Raw genomic sequence first — 20,905 nt, forward strand, 5'->3', positions numbered from 1 at the left:
TATTCTAGCATGACAATGACCCAAAACACACAGCCAAGGCAACAAAGGAGTGGCTCAAGAAGAAGCACATTAAGGTCCTGGAGTGGCCTAGCCAGTCTCCAGACCTTAATCCCATAGAAAATCTGTGGAGGGAGCTGAAGGTTCGAGTTGCCAAACGTCAGCCTCGAAACCTTAATGACTTGGAGAGGATCTGCAAAGAGGAGTGGGACAAAATCCCTCCTGAGATGTGTGCAAACCTGGTGGCCAACTACAAGAAACGTCTGACCTCTGTGATTGCCAACAAGGGTTTTGCCACCAAGTACTAAGTTGAAGGGGTCAAATACTTATTTCACTCATTAACATGCAAATCAATTTATAACTTTTTTGAAATGCGTTTTTCTGGATTTTTTTGTTGTTATTCTGTCTCTCACTGTTAAAATACACCTACCATTAAAATTATAGACTGATCATTTCTTTGTCAGTGGGCAAACGTACAAAATCAGCAGGGGATCAAATACTTTTTACTTTTTTTTGTAGACAGTGGGAGAGCAGACAAGTTCCACAGAAGGACAGAAGGTCGGACAGACTGTGGGACGGTTCCACAGACAGTCCCTCAGTCAGGGGGCTGGTGCGCGGCCCCCCCCAGGCGCTGTGGCGGATGGTGCACTGTGTGTCAGCCAGCAGGGGGGGGGAGCCTAGCAGCATGGAGGAGCACGAAGAGCTGCAGTGCCCCCTGCTGTCAGGAAGCCCTCAGCATGGCGGGGGTGGGCTGTTCAGGGGCGTCCTGCCGTGGGTGGAGGAGCAGAACAAGGAGAAGGAGCAAGAGAAGCAGAGGGACAGAGAGAGAGAGAAGACGACACTGCCCACCCTGCTGCCCCCTCTGTCTTGGAGGAGTAACTGCCCCCCCCAAGAGCTGCTGGACCCCTGTGCCCTGCCCAGTGCCCTCCAGCCCTTCTACCCTCCACCCATGCTCTGGGGTGACCCCCACACCCTGGGGTTACACAGGAAGGAGTACCTGGAGACGGCCTTTGTGGACGTGCCGCCCCCCCCCTCGCCACTGGGACATGGACTGCTGCTGCGGGGGGGCGGAAGCGTGGCAGGGACATCGGGGGCAGACGTGGTCAGTGTGTCCTGCAGTCTGGAGGATGAGGATGATTTGCTGCCAGACTACGAGGTGAGAGAGGCCAGCACTGACGAACTGAGACGCACACTAAGATTATTATTATTATTATTTATTTTTTAGCAGATGCCCTTACGACTTACAAAATATAAGCACAATACAAAGTGCAATAATACAGTGTAATGCAAGGCATAATACATTTTACATTAAGATGCATGCTGACACAGTCTGACGCATCTTGACACACTGAGAGTTGCACTGAGATCCACAATGAGACACACTGACACATTGAGACACTGAGGTACACTGACACACTATTATTAGTATCAATAATATTATTGCAGAAGAACAAGGCAAGAGAATTATGTAACAGAATTCCTTCTTTGTGTGTGTCTGTGCGTGCACCTGTGTGTGTTTTTTTGTGCAATCTTAACTGATGAAGGGAGGGAGGGAGGGAGGGAGGGTAAAACATGATGTTACAAGATGTGAATTATTCATAACTCACATCTGCCTGAAAATACAAGCAGGAGAAAGGGAACGCAATTATCACAGAGATAATGTCTGTCACTGAGTTAGTGTGTGTGTGTATGGGTGGGGGGGTATCTCTCTCTCTCCCTGACACTGTGTGTCTTTCTCTGTCTGAGGATCTCTCCCTCTCTGTCTCTTGGTGCTCTTTCTCTGTGTATTGTCAGGACTCCTCTGGTCAGTGTCCCTCTCTCTCTCTCTCTCACTCTCTCTCGCTCTCTTTCTCTGTGTTGTCAGGACTGCTCCAGTCTCTGAGTCTCTCTCTCAGTCACTCAGTCTCCCCTGCTCCCTGCCTCACTCTCTCCCTCTCTCTCTCTGTGTTGTCAGGACTCGTCCAGTGAGTGTCTGAGTGACTCTGACAGCGAGAGCAGCTTCTCCCTGCTGATCCCTCAGGACCACCTCGGTCTGGCTGTGTTCTCTATGCTCTGCTGCTTCTGGCCGCTGGGCATCGCTGCCTTCTACCTGTCCCAGAAGGTGAGCCTGTCGGCACCCAGCCAGTGCTCAGCCAACACACAGTCAGTAGTTATACAAAAAAACTAAAAAGACCAATATAGTACAGTTCAGTGCATTAATATTCATCCTAGTTCACTACAGCAACAGTACAGTCTAGTCCAGTCCAGTCCAGTCTCTCATTGGTCAGGGGAAGTTGTATCTAACTGGAGTTATTCAGTACTGGAGGGACCACTTGTGACGGGGTCCGTCACTTAACTGACGGACCCCTAAATACAGTCCAGAACAAAATGCACGAATTAATCAATCAATCAAAAAATGATCCTTTAATTAAATCAAGCATATTCTAATTTGTAAGTGTAATACAATATTTTAAGGAAATGATTATAATTTCACATTACCAGTGTGTGTGGAGGAGGCAGATGGGAATGACAAAACTCTTTTTAAATTGGAAGTTGAGTTTGAGAGGGAGTTAAGGGGGAGAGGAGAAGGAAGGAGATCAAAAGATTGTGAGAGAGGTAGTCAGTCCATGTGTCAGTGAATCTCTCAGTCAGTGTATCTTTCTCTCGCTCTTTTTACTGGTGTTTTTATTGTCAGGCATATTTCTGTGCTGTGGACATGTTTTTATTGTTGCTTGAAGGGGTTTATTGTAAATTATATATTTTTGTAGAGTTTTGTGGGAATTGTATAGTGTTGGGAGATGGTTATTGGGGTGTTTTTATGGTTTTAGTAGAGCTGGTTCTGAGAGATGGGATCTTCTAATCTGTTCCTTGTCTTTGATCAATAAAGGGGTTAAAAAGTCTCTCTCTCTTTCAGACTAATCGGGCCTCAGCGCAAGGTGACTTCGGGGGGGCGAGTGCTGCGTCCCGCCAGGCCCTGTGGCTGGCCGCTCTGTCCATCCTATTCGGGGTCGTGACCTACGCCTGTGCCATCGCTGCCCTCATCTCATACCTGTCCGGCAAACCCCCCTGAGCACCCAACCCCCTCACTGACCAGCCGACTGACCAACTGACCACTGACTGTCCACCTGACTCATTGACCTAATACACGGACTGACTGACTGACCCACAGACCGAGCAACTGACTGATGGACAATATACACTGATTGACTGACTTAGACACTGACCAACTAACTGACCTCCCACACATCCTTGACCCCACCAACTGCACCGGACTGGAGTGCACTGGACCCATATGGACAGGCCTGGATTAGTCCAGACTGAACTGGTTTGGACTGGACTGGACTGGACCAGACTGGTCTGCACAGCACGTTCTCTCACATAGCCAAACCATGAATGTGCAGCACACTCAACAACCATAACAGCAATGCAAGTAACACAGAAAATGAAGACGTGATGAGACAGCGCCCCCCCACTCTGCTCAGGCACAGCAGGGAAACCGCATCTCCCAGCAGCTCAGGAACACAGTCACAGAGACTCGGACATTCGCTCTGGCACAGCTGGGGAGGACTGGTAGAGAGGGATACACAGGCTCCACAACCAGGAGCAGGAGACAGGGACACACTTCAGGAAAACCGATTGTGGAATAACCTTGGAATAAAAGCAAGGTGATATTCTGGTAATACTGGGAGAGAGACAGACCGAGAGAGAAGGCTGCCAATGTGCCACACCTTCAAGGATGCTACAAACTAATAATGTGAATCTGTCCAGGGGTCAGCGAGAGGTGAGCTCTGTCACAGCTGGCGCATCTGGACTGCAGTGAGTCCAGGTCAGAGCCCTTGAACCCCGGTCCTGCAGGGGACAGTGTCCCATCTGCTCTGTACCTCTCATTCTCTCTCCCGCCCTCATAATTACTCAATTAACCTTGTTAATGTATCAATTAAGACACCCAATTTTATATCACATTGTTTTAAGGCAGGGGTTTTCAAACTGGTCCTGGAGTACCCCCTGCCCTGCTGGTTTTGTTTTAATTACTTAATTTAATGGTATATTGCTTTGTTAGGGCAATTAAGGATTCAATTAAGCAATTAAGACCTCAGTTGGAATAAAAACCAGCAGGGCAGGGGGTACTCCAGGACCAGTTTGAAAACCACTGTTTTAAGGTCTTAAGGTCTCTTAAGGGCCATGGATAGCTTCAGAGTTTGTGTTCTGATGCTGGTGCTGTGCACTACTAACCTGTCAGACAGTTTGCAGCCTGTAAGACAAGCAATGGAATTCATTTACTTTTCATCTTGATCAGACCTATGCAGCTGCTGAGAGGTGGTGGGGGTTTTCGGTTTGGTTTTTGCTCCAAGTTGACCTGAGCTTTTGAAAAACAATCTTTCGCACTTCCCAGAAAAGAGCCTGTTTGCATAATTATTTTTTATGGCAATTGAATTTAAAAGCCCACCCTGCTTTTGCTGTGCTATACTGTACTGCTGCACAACAACAATAATGATAATGATAGTAATAATAGATAAAAACACGATATTACACTGACAGACACCTGCCTTGGGTTTCTAATGAGAATGAGCATCTAAAGAACGGGGGTGGGGGTGGGTAATAGAAATCTTAATACACACAGTTGGACAGAAGAGAGAGGGAGGAAATGACAGAGAGACAGTGAGAAAGGAAATACACACTATAGGACAGGAGACGGTGGGGGGAGGGGAGGGATGGGGGGTGGCACGCAGCTATACAGTAAGAGTTTTGGTGTCAGTTTGTGTATCACACACACACACCCCACCCCGCTGTTAAAGTGTATGTAAATATGCAATTGAGGAGTAATGATACAAATAAAAAGCACTTGATTAAACCTGCTAATTTTCCACAATTATTTCCAGATAATTGCCTTAATATGTGTGTGTGTACAGTAACACACACATGCTCTCACACTAACACAGGCTGTGAACCTCACTCATTTTTCATATTTTTTTTAATTTTAAACAACATACAAAGAAGGGATGGCATGGGGGGACAGAGGGATGGAAGGAGAGGGGGGACGAGATAAGTGAAGGGGTGATAGAAGTGAGGGAGGAGGGATGGGGGTTATAGTATCTTGGAGTATCTCCTCTTTACTGACTCTCTGTAGAAGTTGAATATCTTCTCTGAGGCTCTCTGACTCACTGCTATACACTGCTGGAGCTGGAGAGAGAGAAAGGGAGGGAAAGAGGAGATGATTAACAGTACTGTACCCTGCTGGAGAAAGAGAATGTGAGAGAGTAATGGACTGATAGAGAGGGGAAAAGTCACTGGACTGACCTCGCTTACTGAGAACGACCCCTTGGTTGATGACATCATCACTCTGCACTCAGCACTGTCGATGGCAAATGTCATCACCGCGCGACTCTCCTGCGGGGAGGGAGAGGGTGTCAGTGTCTCAATCTCTCAATTTAACCCAGTTTGTCTCAGTATGAGAGGTGTATCTGTGTGTCAGTGCGTGACACTGTCTCTCGTTGGGTCAGTCAGTGTGTCACAGCGTCTCAGTGCGAGTGGTCAGTACCCTCTCCTGGCTGGCCGTGGGGTCTGTGTGGATGTGGCCCTGGGAGTCGATGGCACAGGTCACCCCACAGAACAGGCAGCGCATAGGCAGCCCCGCGTCCATCAGGGCCATACAGGCAGCGTTCAGAGAGCAGGACAGGAGCTGGGGTCCTCGCTAAGGAATTACACCAACAGAGAGAGAGAGAAGCAGAGAAAGGAGAGACATGGGGCAACCGAAAGAGAATCACAGAAAACAAGACCAAGAAGCAGAAACAGAAGGAGGGGCCGATGGAAGGATACAGAGCCGTCGTCATGAACAACCTGCAGGACGAGAGTGAGGGACGAACGCGGGTGGAGGGAGGTGAGGAGAGCTGCCGCACATGTCTCTCTCACATACTGCTCCTGAGAGCGCTCCCTCACTCCTGCAGAGAAAGGGAGAAGAAAAGAGATGGGGGGAGAGAAGGAGAGGTTAACACTCACAGCATTGGACTTCGCATTTATCATTGTAACCTGCTGCCACCTTGTGGGTAGTGGCACACAGTACACCTATAGTGAAATGTAAACATGAGTTCATCAGTTCTTTCCTTCCATCCCTCTCCCTCTCTCTGACCTGGTAGTCCCACGCTGGGCTGTATAATGACCTCCGTAGTGGCACGATTGTGGATCTCCTTACTGACCTTCACTTCAGCTGGCCCGTACACCCCGGCCAGCACACTGGTGTCCCCTGCAAACACACAAACTCTGTAACACACAATGTAATGCTCTGTACACCCTCACCAGCACACTGCTGTCCCCTACAGACAGACACAAACACACACAGTGTAACACTGTACATCCCAACTAGCTTATTGCTGTCCCCTACACACACACTGCACACTGTTGTACCTTACAGACACACACATACTGTAACACACACTGCCCACCCCTGCCAGCACACTGCTGTCCACTAGATACACAGTGACACACCTCACCAGCATCTTGAGAGACTGAAAGGCACACAGATTATTATTACTATTAATATGATTAATAATATCGTTGTCTAAATATGTATTATTCTGTCTGTCTGACATCAATGAAATACTGCAGGTGGGTCAACAGTGCAGTACCAATACCAGTACGAGACGGAGGGGAGCGTGTTGTATCGTACAGTATAATACCAAGAGCCGGAGCGGTCATGAGGAGCCTCTCTCTCACCCTGGACAAACGAGGCCGAACCATCGGGTCGCGACAGCAGGTTCTGTTCGCAGCCGAACTCACGCAGAACCGCGATCGGCTGCGTCGAGTTGCCGTCCACTTCCATCGTGCGTGTGAGAGATATTTTCCGTGTCGCAGGTCCTTGACGTCATCCAGATAGACCACTTCCACAATCTAGGACCTGGACACTGAATTATGACGTCTGGAGCTCCCGGGACGCCATTAAGGTGCTGAATACGCTTGTTTCAGGTAACATTGCACATAATACCGCACCTGTGAGAGTGTGATTTTGTGCTTTAAGGGGATAACATTATTATTATTGGTCGTAGTAGTTAAATCATCATTATAATATCCTGCCTACTAAACGTTTTTGTACACAATATTACAAATATAACAATATAACTACTATGTACCGTATAAAATATCACGTATATATGGTCGTTTCTTGTATCGCAGATTTAGGCGGTTCTGCACAGATCTGCAGAATCCCACCGATCCCGTTGGTGGAGCCGCGCAGATCCACGCAGAACTGCGGACATCTGCGCTACAACAGCGCGTCCCGTATTCCGTACAGCGTTGTGCTGCTGCAGATACAGCGTTTCCAGACGCGCAGGGGTCCACCCGTTTCAGCGCTGAATGGAACAGTAGGGCTTTGAGCTGCCTACATTAAAATACACAAAATAACACCACGCTTTTACCAATATTTAGGAAAATACAACCAAAGAACGTGAGATATCCACATTTACAATTAATCGAATTAAGTCGTATTTTATTTTCAGTATAAAACATATTTTTCTTGATACAGTATATTTGAACACACTCATTAACGAAGGACCCTGTGAGTGCTTGGCTCTATGGCTTTCTCTGTATCTCAGGCAACATCAACGGGCAGACCTGATATTCAAGATGGCGGCGGTCGCCAGTCTGCGGAGTTTCTGCGGAATTGGCGTCGGTACAGTCCGTCAGCATGCAGGCCTCTCTGCCCGGTACCGGCTGGGACACTACAGAACCTTCCGGGTCAATGTGAGTATCTGGGGAGAAGAACCGGGCATAGATGAGCGGAACCGCATCGTGGCGTTTCTCCCTGCCGAGCTCGCTGTAATTCTGATAACCCAGTGAAAGTCAACACAGGATTTTAAAATAAACATATACAATATTATTATATAGTATTATAATAATTATGACGATCCTTTCCATTATGATTACTACAGTTATAAACGGTGCATTTGGTATTTTTAAAATTAGCTGTTGTTTTGCACAGGAATTATTGCTGTTATTAATTGCATTCTTGCAGTTGTTGCTCCTGCTACACAAATTGCAGTAGTAGCGGTGTAGTACTTAAATACTAGTGCATTGCGCATTTGATTTATGTTAAGGGATCGTGTTACTCTGTAAGAGCTGATATCAACACTGCAATCAAAACAAATAAGTATGCCATCAGAACTGCAGTATTTATCATGTATACATCGTGTTTGTATATACATCGCCATAGGTGGGCGCTGTGCATGAAGGAGACACAGCGGTGTGTGGTGCGTCTGTGTTTTCGGACAATGTCAAAATGATACACTGTGCGCGTCACTGCCAGCTGGGCGCTCCTGGCCGCCGATTGGTCGATTACGGGGGCGGCGGCGCTTTATTCTGGCTCTGATCTCAACCGCACTTCTTGGGACAGTCATTCGGTGTGGGACAGCTGACGTTGTTATTGTTATGATCATTTCAGTTGACAGATAGTGACATGGTGCTGAGGCTACACAGTGTAGAGTGGTGTACAGTGCTGACAAAACACTGCAATCTACTCTAGTACAGCTAAAACAAATGACATTCTACAAAGCTTTATTGGCCTGACTAAGTTACATCAGTGTTTCCAAAGCATTGACACACAGGTCCAGTGTTCAAGAACTGGGCAATTTGAAGCAATAAATACAGTACATGTATAGTTAAGACTAATACATAATTACAGACATTTTTACAGAAAATATAATTAGATATGAATTGTTGAATACACAGTTTACACAGTGTCATGTGTCTCTCACACACTTCTCTCTCTGTCTCTCTCTTTCTCCCTCCCTCCCTCTGTAGGCATGTCTGTCCCAGCAGACCTTTGACTCGGTGGAGGAGCGCCCACAGTTCCCCGGTGCGTCGGCGGAGTTTGTGGATCGCCTGGAGTTCATCCAGCCCAACGTGCTGTCGGGCATCCCGGTGTACAGAGTGATGGACAGGCAGGGCCAGATCCTCAACCCTGATGAGGACCCCAAGGTACCCAGCACTGCACACTCTCTCTCTGCACAGCACACTCACACACTCCCTTATTCCCTCTGCACACTCACACACTCCCTCTCCCCTTCTCTCAGCTATCGAAGGAGCAGGTGTTGAACTTCTATCAGAAGATGACTCTGCTGAACACCATGGACCGCATCCTGTACGAGTCCCAGAGACAGGTCTGACAACACTCCCTCTTCTCCGTCCTTTTTTGCCTTTGTGCCGTGTTGCATTGATGCTGTGTCTGGGAGTGGTGTTGTGGGGCGGAATAGTGTGCCTGACAGTGTTGTGTGTTGTGAGAGCAGGGTCGGATCTCTTTCTACATGACGAATTATGGAGAGGAGGGGACACACATTGGCAGCGCCGCCGCCCTGGACCCAACAGACCTGGTGTTTGGGCAGTACAGAGAGGCAGGTATGACCTGTTGACCTCTGACTGTCAGTGCGACTCAGTGTGTCTGTGTCTGTGTCTGTGTCTGTGTCAGTGTCAGTGTCAGTGTCAGTGTGACTCAGTGCTGCCGCCCTGCAGGAGTGCTGATGTATCGCGGCTTTCCTCTGGACCTGTTCATGGCCCAATGCTACGCCAATGCTGATGACCTGGGCAAGGGCAGGCAGATGCCCGTCCACTACGGCTGCAAGGACCTCAACTTTGTCACCATCTCCTCCCCCCTCGCCACGCAGCTACCCCAGGGTGAGCCACCGTGTCTTTGTGCATCTGTGTGTCTCTCTCTCTCTCTCTCTCTCGTGTATGTCTGTGTGTATTAATTGCCCTCTCTCTCTCTCTCTCTCTCTCTCTCTCTCTCTGTCCCTCTCTCCCACAGCGGCGGGCTCAGCATACGCAGTGAAGCGTGAGAATGCGAACCGCGCTGTGATTTGTTACTTCGGGGAGGGCGCGGCCAGTGAGGGCGACGCCCACGCCGGCTTCAACTTTGCTGCAACACTGGAGTGCCCCCTGCTGTTCTTCTGCCGCAACAACGGCTACGCCATCTCCACGCCCACCAACGAGCAGTACCGCGGCGACGGCATCGGTGAGCATTGCTCCTCTCCTCTTTCTCTACTTCTCTTGTTCTCCTCTCTCCTCTTTCTTTCCAACATCAGTTTCTCTCCCTCTCTTTCTCTTTCTGCTCTTTCCCCCCCTCTCTCTATCTCTCTCCCCCGTCTCAGTGCACTGTTTAATTATATATAATCTAATCCCCCCCCCTTCCCCGTCTCTCTCTGTCAGCTGCCCGGGGCCCCGGCTATGGCATGCCATCTATCCGTGTGGACGGCAATGACGTTTTTGCCGTGTACAATGCCACGCGTGAGGCTCGCCGCCGCGCCATCGCCGAAAACCAGCCCTTCCTCATTGAGGCCATGACCTACAGGTGACCTCTGACCCCTGACTCCTGATCTCTCACTCCTCACACACATACATGCTGAGGTTTGCCTGAGCCAGCCCTCTTGCTGTCTTTCTCTCTCTCTCTCTCTGTCTCTTTCTTTTCCCATCACTTCTACTTTATACATGTGTGTACATTTTATTAAGTTGGTCAGCAACTATCCAGAGTAATTCATTTTGGCTCCTACAGGGCCTGTGTGTATCTGCCTTTCTGTCTGTGTGCAGAGACACTCAGTTCTCAAAACATCTAATTTCCTTTGCCTTGACACTTTCAGGGGATGAGGTGAACGTGGTTATATTGATAACCAACCTTCCTGTTGTTTCTGAGAGTCGTCACAGAAGTGGAAGTGTTGGAAATGTACCAGAGGGTTTGACATATCTATGCATTAGCTGTATTGTTCAGTAGCCAGTATAATCTGTTAGCTTTGCATATTAATCAGTATTTAATGCATATTCATTGCTTCTTCCAAACTATTCCCATATACAGACTTTTTTTGGATCGCTAAATAACCGCACCTGTTTTTCTCAGGACTCGCAGCATTCGCTGAGTCTGGGGGATCCTCTGTATCTCCTTCACCTCTTTCTCTATATGATTTTATTATTATATAATTATAATATAAATAATTATATAATTAACATCTTTTTGATTCACTGTGGGCCTGTGGATTCCTTACACATCAGATGTCTTACACACACTGATCCCTCTTCCCCCTCGCACAGGATCGGCCACCACAGCACGAGTGACGACAGCTCGGCCTACCGCTCGGTAGACGAGGTCAACTACTGGGACAAGCAGGACCACCCCATCTCGCGGCTGCGGCACTACATGGCGGCGCGCGGCTGGTGGGGCGAGGAGGACGAACGCGCCTGGAGGAAGCAGTCCCGCCGGCGCGTCATGGAGGCCTTTGAGAAGGCAGAGCGGCGCAAGAAGCCCAGCCCCGCCCTGCTGTTCACAGACGTGTATCAAGACATGCCCCCCGCCCTGCAGAAGCAGCAGGAGTCGCTGTGGAGACACCTGCACTCTTACCGGGAGCACTACCCTCTGGGGCAGTATGAGGAGTGGGTGGAGGGGACGGGAGAGGGGAAGTAGAGGAAAGGTGGTCAAAGGGGGGAGAGAGAGAGAAGGAGAGAGGAAAGGCAGGGATGGGAGAGTAGTGGAGTAGTTAGGGTGAAGGGGACAGACACACACATGCACACACACACACACACACACACACACACACGTGCAGGACAACATGCGTGTCACAGCCTGACAGATGGACAACGGTTACATGTGTGTTCAGCAGGGCATGCGTAGTTGAACACGCACAGCGATAGCACACACCCAGGCAATAACAAATATACATGCAGATTTGTACTCACACTCTCACACATAACAGACAGATACTCTCACACACACTGTATATAGGACAGGAGTTCAGTTCACTTGAATTAGGTGTGTTTCTAATGATGGATTTCCAGGGGTCTTTCCCAGTGGACAATGTAAACTTCCTGCGCTCTGACTCTCAGGGGTCTCTAGTTGGACAAATTACATCATCAATGCAATGTTGATCAATAGGTAAGCCCATAACCGGATTAGAATCTCGCTCGACCGATCGTAACCTGATTGGATCACAATAGGTCAGGTTGGGAGATGGAGTTGTAAATGCTCTTTCTTTAGTTTTTTGAAGGGTGTGACTCTGTCTGCTTGTGTTTGTCTGTATTGAAATGCCTTATATTTAAACCCTGGGGAACGGGGGACTGACGGAGGCTGTAATCACTACACTAGTGGTCTGTACACCATTAAAACGCGCTCCGAGTCCTGCAGAGCTGCAGTACGGTCCGGTACAGCATGGCAGGGAGACACTACAGTACTGCGCTGTCTGGTCCAGTGACCTCAAACACAAAGTGCAAAATGAGTGGAGGACGAGGGGGCTGTATGATTTAGTTTTTCTGAGGGGGGTATTTTAAAGGATGATATCTTAAATAAAACATGGAAAAAAGGAAATATAGAAGTTATATGTAACTTTTTTTTTTTTAATTAAATCATAGACTTGGTGTTCAGGAGATGGTGACAAGATGTGACCTCTGTCTGTGTATCTGTCTGTGTATCTGCCGTTCTGTGTGTGTGTGTGTGTGTACTGTATAGTTGAATGGCCTGTGCTGTACTCTGCCATAGTTGACTGTGCTGTGCAGTGCAGTATTGTGTGTAGTTTGCAAGACTGGCCACTAGAGGGCATATTTCCTCCACTGTCATGCTTCTGGAGTCGGCAGCACAGACGCACAGAGGTCACTGGGAGAGACAGGTGTTAATCTAGGTTAAATAAAAGATTTGTTAACAGTGAATATGTATGTGTTTTATTAAGTAGGAACTGAATAATTTGTTTATGAATGGTTGTGAGATTGCTGTAGAATCAATATTGATCATTACTATAACAGTTCTAGTAATTATAATGATTAAACACTAAATAACTACACAAATAATATATCAGAACAATGATATACAAATATGAATAATACAAACCAACACTAATAATATTAAAGCTTTATTCACAACACTAATATACACATTTATTAAAAAAAAAAATAATAATGTAAGGAAAGGCAGTATAACTACCTTGTTTTTTTCTCTTAAATTAAAGTGGTCAAGCTCTTGCAGCTCTTAACTCCAAAGTCCTTGTAGAAAGTACCCGCTCCCCCCCAAGAAAAAAAGCCAGAGCAAAACAACAAAAACACAGAACCCCAAAGGAAATGTTCCTATTCACATTTGTTTTCCATTACCCCCCCCCCTTAAAAAAACGAAAAATATTATTGCAGTTTATTGTCCAAAATGTTGTTGCATTCTCTTCAGTATTGAGGAACAATCCTGTTCTGCCCGGCTGCTTCCCCCCAAGGCAGGAACAGGTCATCGCGCACACTGGCGGCTTTCAACTCGCTTTCAAAGGGGCCGGCCAACGGGATGCATCACCCTTTCAGATTCGGTGCCTTGTAATCCACTGCGCTGCCATGCATTCACCGCACCACCACTCAGAAGTCTCTTGCTTTGTGCAAAATCAGCTAGTGCACTGCTGCTGTTCGATCAGCAGGATCAAAAAAATAGATTTAAAGGAAACGACAAAAGCATTTTCTAAGTAGGTTTTGAGGTTTTGTTTGTTTGGTTATCATCTGTGGAAACAGTTTTACAACATATAAGTAATCTATGGGTGTGTGTGTGAATATCGCTCTCTGTGTAGGTTGGTGCAGTGCACAGTGAGGATTTAGCTGGAAGCCCTGAGAGGTGAAGACCTGAGCACAGGAATAAGACCGTGTATTTCAGTATGATTATTGTGTAAACAGCACCTTCTGTGTATTGTGTGTGTGTGTGTGTGTATTGAGTGTCAGTTGGTGGATAAATAGGTGTGCATGTGTGTATCGAGTGTCAGTTGGTAGATGAGTAGATGTGTGTGTGTCTGTGTAGGGGTGGGTGTCAGTTTCCCAGTCTCTCACCCACTGTATCAGCATTGGAGGCTGGTGTCCTGGATTCTCCTCCAGAGCCGCAGTGTCTGCTGGGGGGTGCGGTGGTGCACCACCAGCAGGTCGCGGTGGATGCAGGCATCTTCACGGTCGCGTTCCATGATATCAAAGGTCCGGAAGCCGGAGTGGGAGGTGGGGACCACATGCAGCGCCTGCATGCAAATGCCCGTGAAGACATCGTCGATGGGGAAAGGCGGCAGCAGGCGGGAGAGCAGCGAGAGCGGGCGCAGCAGGGAGCCCGAGAACAGGAAGCCGCCCCCCCCAGCGTAGGGAGGGTACACACCGTCGTAGTAGGAGTGCGGGATGTAGTACTTGTTCTTGGCGTCCCGGAAAGGACTGGCCTGCTCCACGATTTGCCCGGTGTACAACTTGGCATCCCCCACGTGCTGCAGGTATTTGAGCATCTGAAAGGTGTTGGCGAACACGTCGTCGTCGCCCTTGAACACGAAGCGTGCGCGGGGGCAGTGGCGCTCGGCCCAGCGCAGGAACAGCCCGTCTTTCAGCGTCAGGTTGAAGAAGGAGTCCCTGAAGTCCCACTGCAAGATGTCCCCATACCGCCCCGCCTCCGCCGCCAGCAGTACCCCCAGGTCAGGCTCATCTGTGGCGGCGGAGGAGCCCAGCAGGAACACGGTGCGCACCTCCAGGTCGCCCCAGTGCCGCCCCTCCCAGCCCCAAGTCTGTCTCACAGCTTGCCGCTGCTGGAAGTTGTGCGGGACAGACTTGATGGCGAGGAGGAGGAAGGGTCCGTGCTCAGGCTCGGTGGTGTCCTTCATGGGGGAGCTCTGGTTTCCAGTTTGAGCTCCAGTCGGAGTTTCGGTGGGGCCCCCGCACTTCCCCGGCTGATCGATGAGCAGGGGGTAGTCGTGGCAGTGTGCCCCCTGCAGCAAGTCCTTGTACAGCGGCGAGTACGAGTCGAAGTCCTGGATCTGGCCACGCAGGGTCTGCAGCGGCACTGGCTGGCAGTGGGGGTGGTCCGGGTCCTGGCTGGTGTGTGGGGAGCCGGGGGATGAGGTGGTCAGCTGCTCCAGGGCTGTAAGAGCGCTGTGGACCTGGCGGTTCCAGTAGGCATTGCTCTGAGGGACCAGTTTGCGGAGCTCCTTGGAGACATAGACGGGGAGAGCGGTTGGGGGCCCTGGGGGGGGCGGGGACGTGGACGGCGGCCGCGTTGTGTTTTTCAAGTGGGTTCTCGGTGGCGTTTTCCCCTTTGCGTGTTCCTGCTCCCGTGCAGGGCTGCCCCTCCAGACCAGCAGAGTGGGGTGGGGCAGCCTGAGCAGGGAGGAGAAGTTCAGCAACAGCAGCACACCGGCCCCCAGGAGGAGCAGCACCACATGCTTAGTCAGTCTCATCAGCCTGAGATAGGAAGGGAGGAGGAAGAGAGAGAGTGTTGGAGGAATGGAGAGAGAGGGATGTTGTTTTTTAATGAATGTTTAATTTTGATAAGAACCTAACATTTATGTATTTATTTCTGTGTCCCTCCAGGGTAGCAGCTTCCTTCTGTTCCTGGAGGGTCTTTTAACTTTTAACCTTTAACCTTCTAGACCCACAGAAGGTGGGTGCCACTTCATCCCACACCCCCGCCAGTCTGACAGACTGACACACTTATTGAAACTTAGCAGCTGCCTAGCTAACTCATTCAGAAGAGCATGAGACCCTTAATCTCAGGGGCATAGGTTTGAGCCCCACGGTGGGCTGCTAGAGACAGGCCTACATCACCAGATGTTTTTTAATGTGCTGCTAATTTTTAGACTTTACTGTGTGAAGCTGGTAAGATAGATAGGGTCAAGTTTAGCCATCGTCAATACGTTAGTAGCCATCTTTATTGTTCTGTTTGAAAGCAAGCTATCGAGAGATTGGCAGTTCAGATTGGCTTGAGTGCGTAAAAGGGAGATGTGGGTTAGCCAGTAGTGTTGTATATATTACCCTATTGTGTTGTCATGTGTTTTTTGTTTATTTCCTGTTGCGAACGGGTGTTTTGGGTTGGCTAACTATATAATCCTCTTCTCACAGACAAGTTTGTGTAGTAGTAGCAGGCTCTGTTTTTTTTCATCGTTATGTGACCATGATTCGTGTGTGTGTGTGGTTGGTGTCTGACTATCTATTCTTAAGCTCCAAACTGCTAAACACATACACATTTTTTAAATGAAATTTAACAATGCTTTAGCAGGACTGATGTCCATTAGTCATGCTAATACATCTTTTTTTAATTGAATTGACTGAGTAACTGAATAAATAATACAATGACTGAAACACTGATCTTTCGATAACACACAACACAAAACACAGAACTTCCTTTGTGTTTTTTCAGGCAGGTGTTCACAGAACTGCTTTTTTGCATAAAGAGCTATATCTTCCCTCAGGGCTAATTTACATCTGATTTTGAAAAGGATATTAGCAAAGAAAATGTGTATTTCCATCTCTCTCTCTCTCTCTCTCTCTGTCTCTGTCCTCTTGCTTTCTCCCTCTCCTCTCTCTCTTCCCCTTTAGCTCTCTCATGCTCTCTCACTCTCAACCGCAATGTCTGAATCCACACATTCTTATCTGTTGCAACCATCAGTAACTTGAAGAGAAGGTTAAGTATTATTTTATTTTCCATGGACTTTAATTTGTAATTCCTGCTTTACAAAATATATATAAACTTTCCCTTACAGACTTGTTCCAAGCTGCCCAGCACCCTCCCACACCTACAGGCAGACCCCCCACTGCAGAAGACTAGACCACATCAGAACAAAACTGCACAGCATCAACACAACACAGCCCCCCACCTCCCCTCAGTCTTGCATGTTCTCCAGTCAGTTCTGGCACCCTGTTATATCCTGTCCTCTACTGCTGTGCCTTTCCTGTACTGGGCCATACATTTCCTGTACTGGGCCCTGCTTTCCTTACTACTGCATCCACTCTAAAATGGACTGAACTTATCCTGTACTGTATTCAACACCGCCTGAATAAGTTGCTAAATAGACCCGGCGGTGCTGACAAACAAAAGCTTACCTTGCGTGTGCTGTGTGGAGGGCAGGGAGTACACCAGCTTGTTTGAGCTAGGAGCGAGGAATTACACCGTCTCACTCCACCAGCTCCTCCAAAGCAAACTGGTCCAGCAGGACAGAGGGCGTGACTGTGTGCGAGCCTCTGTGTGTGTGTATGTGTGTGCATGTGTGCGTGTGTGTCTGGATGATCTGTGTAAACATAGGAAGTCCTCAGGCTGTTCTTCTGAAAAGAGTCGTGGTGCCGGAACCATAATCACACATGCTTGACTGCTTTTAACAGGGTGATGATAGCATTTCAAACAGTTCCTCACCCCCACACACACACACACACACATATGTACAGCCATTCACACTCAGACACATACACACACACACACACAGCAACACACCCATACACCCACTCATTAACAGACTGATGTAATTTCCCAAACTGGTTTCACAGACAGAGACTGACACACACACAGGCATCACGAAACTGCACTGACCTTCCCAGCTGTATTGTTATTCTGGTTGTGTCGGGTTGTATTTTGGGTCTAACAAATATGACATAAAAAAAAAACCTGTAGGTTATGTATGATCCCTCTGTGCAGGATGTCTGGCCTTTGAGCACTGTGTCATTGTGTTGACTGTGATGGTAAGAGAAAACTTTCCTATGCGTGAAGAGCAGTATACATAGGATGCTCAGTTTTGGGTGAAGGTATGTGTCTCTGGCCAGTGTGCAATTGTATACTTTTCCTAATAAATTACAGTATATTTTCTTATTTCTTTTCAATTAACTTAAAAGAAACCTTTCCAGCCTCTGTATTTGGTTATTTGTGAGCTTTTCTGTAGAATGCAGTTTTATAAATGTAAGTTACACAATAATTTCATGATAACCCCCTGCAGTTTACACTGTGCCATGGTCTTGCTTTATTCTGCGTTCACTTGGTTACAGTGTTGCCACAGTGTCACTTTGTTCTGCGTTCACTTGGTTACAGTGTTGCCACAGTGTCACTTTGTTCTGCATTCACTTGGTTACAGTGTTGCCACAGTGTCACTTTGTTCAGCGTTCACTTGGTTACAGTGTTGCCACGGTGTCACTTTGTTCTGCGTTCACTTGGTTACAGTGTTGCCACAGTGTCACTTTGTTCTGCGTTCACTTGGTTACAGTGTTGCCACGGTGTCACTTTGTTCAGCGTTCACTTGGTTACAGTGTTGCCACGGTGTCACTTTGTTCTGCATTCACTTGGTTACAGTGTTGCCACAGTGTCGCTTTGTTCTGAGTTCACTTGGTTACAGTGTTGCCACGGTGTCATTTTGTTCTGTGTTCACTTGGTTACAGTGTTGCTATGGTGTCATTTTGTTCTGAGTTCACTTGGTTACAGTGTTGCCACGGTGACATTTTGTTCTGCATTCACTTGGTTACAGTGTTGCCACAGTGTCGCTTTGTTCTGCGTTCACTTGGTTACAGTGTTGCCACGGTGTCATTTTATTTCATTTTATTCAAACGGGTACAATGTTTCTCTGGTGTATTTTATGTTTTCATGAATTCTAAATGGAATGGAATGGAATGGAATATATAGATGATTTGACAGTGTGGGGGGTATGTTCTGCACTGTCGGGGCTCTCATGCGGGGTTTAAGGAAACACAAGTTGGGTTACGGTGCAAAAGTGCAGGTTTATATATATATATATATATAGTGTGCGAGTGATCAAAACAAAAGGTCATACAAAACCCTAGCTCGTCTCTTACCTAAACTAAGTATGTTGAACAGGTCCCTATCTACACAAAGAAGTAAGAACTAAAAATAAATACAATCGCGACAACACAGCAAACCATCCAGAGTCTGTAATCCAAAGTTGTAATGCACAACAAAGTCCCGTTACTAGTGCAATACACTATACCTTGGTGTGGCGATTGTAACTTGATAGATATGCAAGGTGAACTTCATTCAAGATATGTAAAACAACTGATTAACAAATCTTTCTAAGAGGTACTCAGATGCTCACTTCCCCTTCTGGTCACTGTGGTGAGTCTTGGCAAATAAAATCCCTATGATGTTGGTGGTATTAATGTTATGGCTGATTGGTGTATTTTTCTATGGGAAATTCTGTCCTATCTGGTTCAGTACAGGAACAGACTTCTTCCATTTCTAGTATCTAGTTCCCTACATTTTAAGGAGGCCCTGGTAGACCCTGGCTTATCTATATGTCTAGAAGCCATTGTACCTGTCCTCTGATTGACTCCTAGTCAAATTCCAAAGACCCCCACTTCTAAGTTACATTAGCATCAACCACCCAACTCATGGTGGTGACAAAATGTGATTGGTTGAAAGTAAACCTTATAAGATTAAGGGACAAACAAAGAGAAGTTTAGTTTTTTGGGAGTTCGGGAGATCAAAGAGAAGACAACGACAACAGAAGAGCAGGAGGAATAGAGAGAGAGACACCGCTGCCTGCCTGACCAGACTGACCTAAGCTGCCCTGTGAGGAGAAGAGGAGAAAACGGGTATTATCTGTTTCTTTCTGTAATCCAGCAGAAGCTTAACATTACTTCTTTAGTAATATCATTGAATGATATTAGTTTGCTCTTTTTGTCACAAATAAATTATTATTGCACATCTGTGATTTGACCGCATCTTCCCTCTAAAAAGAATCTTAAAAGAGAAACCAATTGACCTATGACTTTTCAGTTCAACTATTTATTTAGATTGACTGAAAAACCAACCATATCAAAATTCTCTTACAAAGGGAACGTAATCATCACAGTAAAACACCAAGTCAATTAAACTTCAGGGATATCAATCTGTCCAGTTAGGAAGCCTAAGCGATTGTGAATCAATGTCACCTGTTTTGGTGCAAATGAAAGTGACAACAGGTGCACTGGAGAGGCAACAGCAAGACAACCCCCAACAAGGGAATGGTTTTGCAGGTGGTGGCCACAGACAATTGCTCTCTCCTTATCCTTCCTGACTGATTCTTCTCTAGTTTTGCATCCTCCAGGATGGCACATCCCAGTGTAGTCTCAAGAGCATAGAGGAGATACCAAGAGACGGGCTGTTACATGAGGAGAGCTGGACAGGGCCGTAGAAGGGCATCAATCCAGCAGCAGGACCAGTATCTGTTCCTTTGTGCGAGGAGAAACAGGAGGAGCACTGCCAGAGCCCTACAAAATGACCTCCAGCGGGCTACTGGTGTGCATGTTTCTGACCAAACTGTCAGAAACAGACTCCATGAGGGTGGCATGAAGGCCCGACGTCCTCTAGTGGGACCTGTGCTCACAGCCCAGCACTGTGCAGCTCGATTGGCATTCGCCGCAGAACACCAGAATTGGCAGGTGCGCCATTGGCACCCCTTCTCTTCACAGATGAGAGCAGGTTCACATTGAGCACATGTGACAGAAGTGAAAGAGTCTGGAGACGCCGTTGTGAACGTTATGCTGCCTGCAACATTATCCAGCATGACTGATTTGGCGGTGGGTCAGTGATGGTCTGGGGAGGCATATCCTTGGAGGGTCGCACAGACCTCCACGTGCTAGCCAACCTGACTGCTGTTAGGTACCGGGATGAAATCCTCAGACCCATCATCAAACCTTATGCTGGTGCAGTGGGACAGTGTTTCCTCCGGAGAGAACGCCCACCCTCCCAGCTCGGGGCCCCAGGCAATTGCCTGGGATGCCTAACCCCTTGTGACGCCACTGTATATATATATATAAAAAATATAAAAGAAACATTGATTTGTAGCCGCACTCTCACTTCGGTATTTAGACAGGTTATACACTGATCAGCCATAACATTATGACCACCTGCCTAATATTGTGTAGGTCCCCCTTTTGCTGCCAAAACAGCCCTGAGCCGTCGAGGCATGGACTCCACTAGACCTCTGAAGGTGTGTTGTGGTATCTGGCACCAAGAGGTTAGCAGCAGATCCTTTAAGTCCTGTAAGTTGCGAGGTGGGGCCTCCATGGATCGGACTTGTTTGTCCAGCACATCCCACAGATGCTCAACTGGATTGAGATCTGGTGAATTTGGAGGCCAAGTCAACACCTTGAACTCGTGATTCATCAGACCAGGCCACCTCCTTCCATTGCTCCGTGCTCCAGTTCTGATGCTCACGTGTCCATTGTAGGT

At 47.7% G+C, this 20,905-nt stretch overlaps 4 protein-coding genes across 5 annotated transcripts; 2 read left to right on the plus strand and 2 right to left on the minus strand.

Annotated features, from left to right (window-relative positions):
- The first annotated feature begins 452 nt into the window (after positions 1–452).
- Positions 453–4,660, plus strand: tmem91 (transmembrane protein 91). The gene is made up of 3 exons (XM_066703752.1): positions 453–1,153; positions 1,952–2,098; positions 2,891–4,660. Exons 1-3 carry the CDS (start codon positions 638–640, stop codon positions 3,044–3,046), a joined length of 819 nt encoding a protein of 272 aa, XP_066559849.1. The 5' UTR covers positions 453–637; the 3' UTR covers positions 3,047–4,660.
- Positions 4,661–4,930: 270 nt separating this feature from the next.
- Positions 4,931–6,864, minus strand: exosc5 (exosome component 5). The gene is made up of 6 exons (XM_066703753.1): positions 6,688–6,864; positions 6,104–6,217; positions 5,794–5,915; positions 5,516–5,656; positions 5,275–5,364; positions 4,931–5,157 (listed from the first exon to the last, which is right to left on the minus strand). Exons 1-6 carry the CDS (start codon positions 6,791–6,793, stop codon positions 5,062–5,064), a joined length of 669 nt encoding a protein of 222 aa, XP_066559850.1. The 5' UTR covers positions 6,794–6,864; the 3' UTR covers positions 4,931–5,061.
- Positions 6,865–7,555: 691 nt separating this feature from the next.
- Positions 7,556–12,645, plus strand: bckdha (branched chain keto acid dehydrogenase E1 subunit alpha). Its single transcript, XM_066703749.1, has 8 exons — positions 7,556–7,710; positions 8,767–8,943; positions 9,039–9,125; positions 9,252–9,360; positions 9,475–9,636; positions 9,767–9,973; positions 10,168–10,309; positions 11,041–12,645. The coding sequence occupies exons 1-8, from the start codon at positions 7,594–7,596 to the stop codon at positions 11,408–11,410; spliced, it is 1,371 nt and encodes a 456-aa protein (XP_066559846.1). The 5' UTR covers positions 7,556–7,593; the 3' UTR covers positions 11,411–12,645.
- Positions 12,646–12,829: 184 nt separating this feature from the next.
- On the minus strand, positions 12,830–17,180 carry b3gnt2l (UDP-GlcNAc:betaGal beta-1,3-N-acetylglucosaminyltransferase 2, like). 2 transcript variants are annotated; one of them, XM_066703751.1, is made up of 3 exons: positions 16,801–17,180; positions 13,786–15,162; positions 12,830–13,464 (listed from the first exon to the last, which is right to left on the minus strand). In XM_066703751.1, exon 2 carries the CDS (start codon positions 15,156–15,158, stop codon positions 13,794–13,796), a length of 1,365 nt encoding a protein of 454 aa, XP_066559848.1. In that variant the 5' UTR covers positions 15,159–15,162; positions 16,801–17,180; the 3' UTR covers positions 12,830–13,464; positions 13,786–13,793. The 2 variants fall into 2 exon arrangements, with proteins under 2 accessions (XP_066559848.1, XP_066559847.1); XM_066703750.1 differs by having other exon boundaries at positions 12,830–15,162.
- Between the last annotated feature and the right edge of the window lie 3,725 nt (positions 17,181–20,905).

This window comes from Amia ocellicauda, chromosome 5 (genome assembly GCF_036373705.1).
Source record: "Amia ocellicauda isolate fAmiCal2 chromosome 5, fAmiCal2.hap1, whole genome shotgun sequence".
In the NCBI taxonomy this organism is placed as follows: Eukaryota; Metazoa; Chordata; class Actinopteri; order Amiiformes; family Amiidae; genus Amia; species Amia ocellicauda.

What these genes read in the sequence shown, in the direction of transcription:
- tmem91 (XM_066703752.1), top strand. Translation starts at nt 638, where the DNA reads ATGGTGCACTGTGTGTCAGCCAGCAGGGGGGGGGAGCCTAGCAGCATG. An exon ending in ATTTGCTGCCAGACTACGAG is followed by an intron (nt 1,154 to 1,951) that starts GTGAGAGAGGCC and finishes CTGTGTTGTCAG; the next exon opens with GACTCGTCCAGTGAGTGTCT. An exon ending in CCTTCTACCTGTCCCAGAAG is followed by an intron (nt 2,099 to 2,890) that starts GTGAGCCTGTCG and finishes TCTCTCTTTCAG; the next exon opens with ACTAATCGGGCCTCAGCGCA.
- exosc5 (XM_066703753.1), bottom strand. Translation starts at nt 6,793, where the DNA reads ATGGAAGTGGACGGCAACTCGACGCAGCCGATCGCGGTTCTGCGTGAG. An exon ending in CCACGGCCAGCCAGGAGAGG is followed by an intron (nt 5,365 to 5,515) that starts GTACTGACCACT and finishes CCCTCCCCGCAG; the next exon opens with GAGAGTCGCGCGGTGATGAC. An exon ending in GGTCGTTCTCAGTAAGCGAG is followed by an intron (nt 5,158 to 5,274) that starts GTCAGTCCAGTG and finishes CTCTCTCTCCAG; the next exon opens with CTCCAGCAGTGTATAGCAGT.
- bckdha (XM_066703749.1), top strand. Translation starts at nt 7,594, where the DNA reads ATGGCGGCGGTCGCCAGTCTGCGGAGTTTCTGCGGAATTGGCGTCGGT. An exon ending in TGGGCAGTACAGAGAGGCAG is followed by an intron (nt 9,361 to 9,474) that starts GTATGACCTGTT and finishes GCCGCCCTGCAG; the next exon opens with GAGTGCTGATGTATCGCGGC. An exon ending in ATTGAGGCCATGACCTACAG is followed by an intron (nt 10,310 to 11,040) that starts GTGACCTCTGAC and finishes CCCCTCGCACAG; the next exon opens with GATCGGCCACCACAGCACGA.
- b3gnt2l (XM_066703751.1), bottom strand. Translation starts at nt 15,158, where the DNA reads ATGAGACTGACTAAGCATGTGGTGCTGCTCCTCCTGGGGGCCGGTGTG.